This window comes from Chinchilla lanigera, unplaced genomic scaffold (genome assembly GCF_000276665.1).
Source record: "Chinchilla lanigera isolate Chin_1 unplaced genomic scaffold, ChiLan1.0 scaffold00038, whole genome shotgun sequence".
In the NCBI taxonomy this organism is placed as follows: Eukaryota; Metazoa; Chordata; class Mammalia; order Rodentia; family Chinchillidae; genus Chinchilla; species Chinchilla lanigera.
This window is the reverse complement of record NW_004955439.1, coordinates 11,601,900-11,611,971: the sequence shown is the minus strand read 5'-3', so window position 1 is coordinate 11,611,971 and position 10,072 is coordinate 11,601,900. Positions and strand designations below refer to the sequence as shown.

Genomic DNA, 10,072 nt, shown 5'->3' with positions numbered 1-10,072 from the left:
ACACATCTGTAATCCCAGCAGAGGCTGAGACAGGAGGATTGCTGCGAGTTCAAGGCTATACATACCTAAATAGTGGGTTCAGGGCCAGCATAGATTACATAGCAAGACCCTGACTCAAAGCACCCCAAAAAATAAATAAATAAAAAATGATAGTAATGCTTGGGAAAATGAAGTATTCATTCATGTAAAGCTGATTTAAAATAAAACTTTATCTTATTAACATTTCATGTGACTAAAGAATTGTAAATAAAGGAAAATTTAACCAATAACTTCATATTTTAAAAACTTGAAAATGTATCCAAATGATGCTAAATGTAGTTTAATAATGAAAAATTTTTAAAACAAAAATCTGAAGAAAGCTTATAACTCAGAAATATTTATCAGGGTCAGGGATATAGCTCAGCGGCACAGCACCTACCTACTGAGCACAAGGTCCTGAGTTCAATTCCCAGTATCCCCCACAGAAAAGTTTAGCATACTTAGAAGAGATGAAAACATTTTACTGGGTTACACTATATTCAGTTTGCCCTAATCTAACTAGGTAGTATCATTTGTTACATATATTTTAACTCCAAAGTATCAAATTTTTAGTCATAAACTTTAAGAATCAAAAGATTAAAATAAAATTTTGAAATAAAAAATCAACATACTTAAGCAACTTAAATATCAGCTTTCCACACATAATTGAAAGATTTAAATTTTGCTTTTTTTTATTATTCCAGCAAACATTACACTAGAGGAAATGATTGGGAAAATACAAATAGATTCATTAAAAACAGGCTGATTATTCATTCTGTTACATTCAGAAGTATGCAAAACAATTTAGTTATTGCAAAGCTGTAATTCCTTGTCTATCAAAGCATTATTTTATAAAACTGTAGTGTTGCTATTGATTCCACTTTCATACAAAATACTTATATACACAATACAATATAAAAGTAAACTGTATAGTGCCTTCCACAAAGGGATATATTATGGCGCTTTACAAATATACCAATTTGTTGACCCAAATTATTTTTGCTTTAGTTTAAAAGAAACAGACTAAATGTTTCACTTTAAATACCAAAGGGATTTTTGTTTATTAAAGAAAATTTCTAAAGTACCTTAGGTAACAGCAGCAGCAATATCTAAAAATCCTCCCACTGTATTCTCTAATTTCCAACATATTAAGTCAGAATAAAACATTTCCACTCACAGTTTTGCACTTTGCAACAGTAGAAGGTAATAACTTTTTAAAAAAGTCAATCTCAAAGTGACTTTTTAGTCATACATTCTATAGTTTCTATTACAAATAAGAAAGTAGAAAACATACAGCAATAAGGCCTGCCTTAGATACTACTGGACAATACATAACAGTTATCTACAGTTACACAATTATAGGACATAGTTTATAAATACTATTGATATGCATAAAAGGGGTAAGCGTAAGAAAGACAGCAAGATTTTTAATGAGAAAATCACTTTAAAATGAGAAATGTAGAACCAATGTTTTCACTCAATTTTAATTGAGGGCAATCAGATTTTTTTAATCTGATTGCCTAATTTAATGTTGTTGCTGTCTCGTGGTCAGGAAGTAGCAGGATCTACACTGGAAGAACTGGATATAGAGAATTACTACAGCTAATAAGTATATCCAAACTATTTAAACTGCATATTCCAATGGCTTGTATACTGCTTCAGACAAAGACAAAAACTTAAACTGTTGGAGGAAACTTTAAAAGAACATGAAATTTATAGTGTCATATTTCAAGAACAGCAGCAGTACAGATTTTGTTGGGAGAGGAGAGAAGAGGGAGGATACAGCACCTTAGTTTTCCTACAATGTAAATGTAACAAACTTAGTTTTCTACTGTATTGCACCATAGTCCAGAAGTAGAACTATTAAATGAAAATTTAAGTAAATCTGACGGAAAAGCTTAAAGAAGGAGGGTATCTTATAAATGTGAGTACCAAGCTAAAAATTCTTGAACTAACTAGTTTGTTTTGCATAGAGTAGGATCAATCAAATGTTCCATGAAGTAAAGACTGCTATTATTTCCTCAAAATTCTCTGATTGGAAATCCTTCAGAAATATTGTTGTATCAATCCTATAATAAGCCAAACATTTCAGTGCCCTCAAAATGGTATGTTTAAAGCATCTTAGTTTTGCACCAGCATCCATAGGGTCATCTTATCACATGCTACAGAGGTCTCCCATCACAAATTATCAGTATTTATACAAGATGTACTAATTAAGATGTACTAATTATCTTGTATTTATATAAGATGTACTGATCAGCAAATTAAAAGCAAAGTTTTCAGTTTAATATATCAACTTTCTTATCGAACAGAGGTCTTTAACCTAGTCATTGACAGGTTTCATAAGATCCAGAATTTCCTGAAACTGTATGCAGTATCTTATGTGTGTTTTCATGTGTCTTTTTTCTGGGAAGTAGAGCCCACCACCTTTATCAGATTCACAAAAGCATCAGTGACCCTAAAGGCCCACATTACATGGTAGTGGTCTGCAGGCTGAGCTTCTAAGAGGGCCACCTATATACACAAGGTGGCAAATGTGAACTAATAAATGCTTTTCCCCCCCAGTTCAATTGGAACAGCTTTGCCTTTAATTTTACTACCTGGTTTCCATTAGCTTTTATATGAAACAAGCTAAAAGTTTTAAAAAGTCACTTAAATTAGTCCTCTTATCCACAAACATTTTACATTAAAAAAAAAAAAGACCATTATCAGTGAAGCTTAAGAAAAGTAAATAAAATAGAAACTAGTTTACTAAGGTCAGAATAGAGCTCAGTTCTCCTTCCGAAGATACATATTTTGGTATGAAACCACAATTATCCTTAAGAATTTAAGCATTATATAAATAGGCATGTTGAAAAACATAATTAACCTTAAATAAGTTAGCTAAGACCACTATGTAACTTTTCCTAATTACTAATGGCCATCTGAATTAAGAGTTAATTATTTTTTTCACCAACTAATCGGCCCTTAGAAATAATACTATATTACCAAACAGCTATATTTCCTTTGCCAATAGCAATCTGTATACACAACACTGTTATGAAAGAGGTTCTACAGCACTGATGATTGAGTCACTATATAGGAAAAACTACTTTTTCTTTTTTTGAGGCGCTGGAAACTGAACCTAGGGCCTGGTACATACTAGGCAAGTGCTCTAAGCTACATCCTTGCAGGTTCCCCCACCCGGGGGGGAGAGGGGGAGTTAGTGATGAAAATCAACAAATAATCCTAATCAAAGTTTTATATAAACTGAAAATAATTTCTTGGCTTACAATGGTAGAAAAACATTGTAATTTCAAAGGAAAACTATAAAAGACCTTAGCTTTTAGTATTTAGGATTTTTGATTTATGGCAACTTTGTTCCCTTTTAAAACTGGAAGCAGCATTAATACCAAAATAGAAAGAAAATTAGTAGTGCTTTGGCTTCTTATAAAGCCAGTATATTTTTTAATTTTTATTTTTTAAAAAGCTAGAAGAGAAAAGCTAGAAGACTAAGTATTCCTCACAGGAGGGGAGAAAAGATAAACTGCACTATTTTTCCTTCTGATGAACATACTGTACCCTGTATTTCTTAGTTCCAAGATATGACTTATACAAATTATCATTAACCTAGGAACGCTCTGCAAAATGATGGCTTAATTTCTCTAGCTTATTTATTTTGTATGAAAAACAAGATTGGGGAGGAGGGGAAAAGAGCTCTGTAAATATGGGCATGTTTCATATTTGGTTAAAGCAAGATAAAACTAAAACTGTCTTTCAAAAAATTTCAAAAACTCTTGAGTTTTAAAATTATTTCGCATATATACAAATAGATAACAGGCTTCTCCTTTTAAACAAAGCACTATTTTTTATTTTAAGTACTTTAAGTACCAGGAACTGACTAATATTCAGTTCATAACTTATGTATAACAATTTTTTAAAAGGTTGGAATAAATTAATATTTTAAAAGGATATCCTATAATTTAGGAAAATAAAATATTGTACACAGAGCACACATACATAGCTCTGCCGCAGTTGCATAATTTTACTCAGAATTTCAAAAAACCCAGTATTTCAGGCCTTTTTGTAAATTCTCATTATGATTATTTTCTAGTGTGTTAAACATATACTAGATCACGATTTTTTATCTCTGTGCCTTTATGTTGATCATCTTCATCTGAATGTTGTTCTGAGCCTTGTGAATTCATGTGTTCATACTCAATAGGCTTTGGATAATTATATGGGTAGCCATTGTCATCAAAGAACCGCCGAAAGGTAAATTCATAGAAGGCGTGTTCAGGGTGCTTTCCGTTTTTATACCATCCATTGAGAGTGTCGTTTACATTTTCTTCCTCATCGTCACTCCATAACTTGTCAGGGTCAACAGGATCAAAATTTGATGTATCTGTTGGGTGTGTGATTTTAGGAATATATGATGCAGACTGCTGTCTCAGATCACTGGAGAAATCGATTGTTTTAAAAAATGGATGGGCTTTTATTTCATCAGCACCATTCTTGCCTAAGCGATCTTCTGGTCCTCGGCAGAGTTTAATAATCAGATCCGAAGCTTCAGGACTCAGTTTAGCTTGTGGTGGAATGTGAAGAGATGTCTGCCAGTTGATAACCTTTAAAGAAAATTAATAAAAATTAGGAAGAGATGAACAAAACTTTCTTCCAACTTTTATAAAAAAAGTATAATTGGACAATTTGTTTTTTTAAATAAACTCTGGTTATTTCACCATCCCTGCATTTAATAATGAATCACTGCCAGAAAATAACCTTCTATCCTATCCCCTCCTCTCTGGGCAATTTAAACTCACACTGCAAGTCTCATAAATTTTTATAACCTCTATTAAGCCCTGCTGGTAAAATGGCTATTTCATGCTACCTTGCCTACACTATGAATTTACTTCTACCATATTTCTAGTATTTTGTGGTCGCTATTTATGTCTCTATCCTTCTAATGAAGTTAAAATTCCATACGGGTTAGGACAGGGCCTTGTTAGGTTGCTCAGCTGACCTTGAACTTGCTATCCTTCTGCCTCAGCCCCTCTAATGCTGGAATTACAACCATGTACCACCCACCCCACAGGAAACTATGCTTTAATTGTGTTTGTATTTCCTAATACTTGCCTGACACTTAATAGATGTTAAATCTCCGTTCTGGTTTTGAGTAAAGCACAATCAAGGAGAAAGAATGTCAAGAGAACTGCCAAAGGCAGAAGGAATGGTATACTCTGAATACAATGCTTAAAGGTTTTGGATAAACCCCGATAAATGGCAAAATGCACAGTTATTTTACCTAGATAAGACATTTTCTAGGAAATCAATAAATATCAAATAAATGAATAAACAAACCCTTTCGTCTTTACTCACATAGCAGCCAAACAACTATTGTGTAAGAAAGAAAAATAGACCCCTTCTTATATTATGTGTTCATTTTAAAGTCTTACTCTAGGCCAGAAAAAAGATACCCAACTAATAGAATATTTTACAACTTATTCTTGAAAAACAGGCCTGACATAGTAATATTGTGATCTCATTACTTACTTTCCACAGGAAAAAAATGTAAATATACAATCAGCTGGATAAGCTTTTATTTTGTGGTACTAGGAATTAAACCCAGGGGTTCATGCATGTTAATAAGCAAATGCACTATCTCTGAGCTACATCCCTAGATCCTTTTAAATTTTATTTTGAAGCAGGGTCTTGCTAAGTTGGCCAGACTGGCTTAAACTTATAATCCTCCTACCTCAGTCTTCTAAGAAGCTGATACTACTTAGATTTTTTTTATTATAAGAAATTTTTAGTTTAAGATAAAACAAAAGACTAAGAACATCAAAGAAATACAGTTAATTCATAGATGGACCAACAGAAATTATGTAAACTGAAGCACAAAGAAAAAATAGAATAAAAAATAAAGCCTTACAGATATAAAGGGCAGTATCAAATTAATATCATATATAATAATTAGACTCTCAGGTCAGAAAGAAGCAAAAGGAATCTTTGAAGACACATGACAGATAATTTCTTAAAACTGATGAAAGTCATCAACTTATAACTACAGAACTCGATCAAGATAAATATAAAGAAAAGTAAACATAGGTACATCATGGTCAAACTGAAAAAAAAAATGGGGGAACGAAAACAAAACAAAGCAAATGCCCTCCAGGGTATGCCCTCCAGGCAATCAGAAAGAGGTTCCAGTTCCAAGTAAGATGTAGGTACATTCTATCTTGTCTTTTCCACTAAATGCAGGTATAAAACCTAGACAAAATGCATGGAGCAGATACCTAAGCAATCTGAAGGACAAAAAGTCACAGTAATCTAAAAGATAAAAAAGTCTTGTGTCCCATAGACTCAAAGTTGCCCAAAACTTGGAAGGGCATGGCAGGGACACAGTGAACCTCTGAAGAAGCCCTTCTAGTTCAAGTTCAGGAAGTTACATGGAAACGGCTTCCTGGCAAGAATACAGGTGGCAATAGTGTTTATAGGCACCTACAACTGTAAGAGGAAACCTCCCTTCCCAGCTGGAAATAATGGAAAAAACAGTAATGGCAAAACTTTTAGAGATGAGCACCCAAACGGCAAAGCAAAACCCACTTATTTATCACAAAGTGCTAACAATGCAATTCAATTTGAATTCTGATGTTTTAGTTTATTTTGTGTGTGTGTGTTTGTTTTTCTTCTGGTACCAGGAACCGAACTCACGACCTTGCGCTTGCCAGGCAGGTGCTTTGCCACTAAGCTAAATCCCCAGCTCCTGACGTTTTAATTTAGAAAAAACTATGGGCACCACTGCCATATAGCATGTGATCCAAAAAATTGTTCAGATCTTTGTTGTTTGTTTTCACTGTCTTCTTGCTACCTTGTGTTGGATGCTGGTATAGTTATGAGACCTGTACAGCAGAGTGGAGGTACATATATGTGTACCTTTCACTTTCTAATCAGAAAGTGAATTTCTAATTATTATATATGATATTAATTTGATACTGCCCTTTATATCTGTAAGGCTTTATTTTTTATTCTATTTTTTCTTTGTGCTTCAGTTTACATAAGTTGTTTAGGAACTCCTGGGCTTACCCTTCAACTCTATCTATGTGGCTCTGATTCCAAATAATACACTGATGACTTTGAGATCTGAGGGAAAATAACAAAGCCCAGGGAGAGACTTGGCTAACAGTGCAATGGCTTTGAAATGAAATGGACATTGAAAACAATGGAATTATGGGCTGAATCCAGCCAGGTTTAATGCTTGCCCAAACAATGTCATCATTTTCCCTTAGTTTTAGATAAGATGCAGAGTCTCATAATAAAATATTCACAATATTCAGATTACAATCCAAAATTACTCAGTATTCAAAGAACCAGAAAAATTTCAACTCACAAAAGGGAAAAACAACCAACAAAGTTGAGATGACACAGATATTAGAATTACCTGACAAGAACTGGAACGTAGCCATTATAAAAGTGCTCTTAAATAAAAGTGAACTCTTAATAAAAGTAAGCACTGTAGAAATGAAACAAAGCCTCAGCAAAGTGATCACAGATATAAATGACTAAAACTAGATGGTGAGAAAAGAAGGAAAAAATGGAAACAAAGATTTTGTACATGGGACGGGAGGGGGGTCGGAGGGAGGGTAGGAGAATGGGAAAAACAATCAAGTTATATCATGTACAGGTACAAATTCTCTATGGTTTGTTTGTTTGTTTTTTTGAGACAGGGTCTCACTATGCAGTTCAAGGTGGCTCTGAACTCACTGTGTAGCCCACGCTGGCCTTGAACTCATGGCTGTCCTCCTGCCTCAGCCTCGTGAGCGCTGGATTACAGGCATGTGCCACCATGCCTGGCTCCAAATTCTCTATGATGAATATAATCATTATGTATATCTAAAATGTACCAATAAAATCTGATTAAAGAAAAAATAACTAAATAAATAAAACTAATGGATAGGCATGATAGAATGTGAGTCAGTGAACAGATTAATACAAATTATGCAATCTGAGCCGGGCATGGTGGCTCACGCCTGTAATCCCAGCACTTGGGAGGCTGAGGCAGGAGGATCATTGGGAGTTCAAGACCAGCCTGGGCTACAAAGTGAGCTCAGGGCCAGCCTGAACTGCATAGCAAGACCTTGTCTCAAAAAGACAAAAAATAAAATAAAATAAAAAGCAATTATGCAATCTGAACTGAGAGAACAAGGGTTTAAAATATGAATAAAGGGCTGGGGATGTAGCTCAGCAGTATGGTGCCTGCCTGGCAAGCACAAGGTCCTGAGTTCGATTCCTGATATACCTAAATAAATAAAATAAAATATGAATAGAAAGCTGGGTGTGGTGGTGCACACCTGCAATCCCAGCATTCAAGAAGCTGAGGCAGGAGAATTGCCAGGAGTTCATGGCTAGCCTGAACTACATAGTGAGACTCTGTCTCAAACAAACAAACAAAAAAAAAAGAACATGAATAGAATCTCAGGAATCTGTGGGAATATACCAAAAGGTTTAACAGTTCTATCATTGCAGTCCTACGAGGAGACAGAATTAAGTGCAGAAAAGTATTTTAAGAAATGATAGTTGGGGCTGGGGATTTAGCTCAGTGGCAAAAGCGCCTGCCTGGCAAGCACAAGGTCATGAGTTCGGTTCCTGGTACCGGAGAAAAACCGGAAAAAAAAAAAAAAAAGAAATGATAGTTGAACTCTGCCCAAATTTGATAAGGGACATAAACGTATAAATTTACAATGATTAGTAAACACCAAATAGGGTAATAAACCCTAAAACATCTGTACACAGACACATTATGATTCTAATACTGAAAAAAAAAGACAAATTAATTGAAAGTGGCCAGAAAAAAGTGTTGCATTGCTTAAGGGATATGGATGATGGCAGATGTCTTTTTAAATTACAGAAGACAGAAGGAAGTGGACATTTTAAAGTGCTATAAGAACTAAAATGCAGAATTATATACTGTTTTAGTCTGGCTTCACTGAAACTCATGTTGAGGCTTGGTCCCCAAAGTGGTAGTATTAAGAGACAGTGAAGTTTTTAAGAAACTTTGAGCTAGCAGGGTGGCACATACCTGAAATCTCAGTTACCTAGGAGGCTGTAGCAGAAGGATCACAAGTTTAAGGCCAGTCCAGGTAACTCAACCAGAGCCTGCCTCAAAAATAAATTAATTAGCCAGGCACGGTGGCTCATGCCTGTAATCCCAGCACACGGGAGGCTGAGAGGGGAAAATTGTTGCAAGTTTGAGGCCAGACTCAGCTACAAAGTGAGTTCAAGGCCAGCCTGAACTGCATAGTGAAACCCTGTCTCAAAAAGAAAAAAAAAAATTAATAAAAATAAATAAATAAATAATTTTATAAGGTCTGGCAATGTAGCTTAGTGGTACAGCACTTGCCCAGGATGTGCAAGGCCCTGGGTTCAATCCCCAGTAGTGGAAAAACAAACAGGCACCATGTCATACAGATTTGCCTTCATGAAGGGATCTCACAGAGGGATTAATGCTATCTCATAGGAATGAATTTGAGTTCCTTCTCTCATGGGACCAGATTGATTGGTTACTACCACAAAAGTGGTTTATTACCAAAGCAGGGCTGTCCCTTGTGTTTTGTCTCTTCTGTACATACCCCCTCACTTCTAACTTCTGCTATGTTAAGGAAGCAGTAGCAAGCTATTGTGATGGGGTTACTCAATCTTGGACTTCCTAGCTTTAGGGACCATGAGCCAAAACCCTTCTTCTTTATAAATTACTCAGTCTCAGCTATTCCATGATAGCAACAGGAAATAAAGTAAGACATATCAAGTAATAATGTCCTAATGGTAAAATAAACACATTCTTAGATAAAATTAAAAGCCAGTAAACCTTGCTTAAGAAGCTCTTTAGGCCAAAGAGTTCACAAAAGAAATCTTCAAACATCAAAAATTCATGAAGAACAATATCCAAGCAAATATAAATGACTTATCTTTTTCGTTTTAAATTCTTTAAATTAAGTTTGCCAGGGATATAGCTCAGCAGCACAGGGCCTGCCTGGCAAGCATGAGGTCCTGAGTTTAAGTCCTGGTGCCAAAAAAAAAA

General features: G+C 34.9%; 1 protein-coding gene across 2 annotated transcripts in view; it reads right to left on the bottom strand.

The window, feature by feature from the left end:
- Window positions 1-684: 684 nt before the first annotated feature.
- Window positions 685-10,072, bottom strand: part of Lats1 (large tumor suppressor kinase 1) — a 51,633-nt gene continuing 42,245 nt past the window's right edge. The window contains exon 8 of one of the 2 annotated variants that reach the window (XM_005390598.2): window positions 685-4,622. In XM_005390598.2, coding sequence (XP_005390655.1) covers window positions 4,116-4,622 — 507 coding nt within the window. In that variant the 3' untranslated portion in view covers window positions 685-4,115. The remainder of the gene's footprint in view (window positions 4,623-10,072) is intronic. The other variant, XM_005390599.2, reaches the window with a different exon arrangement.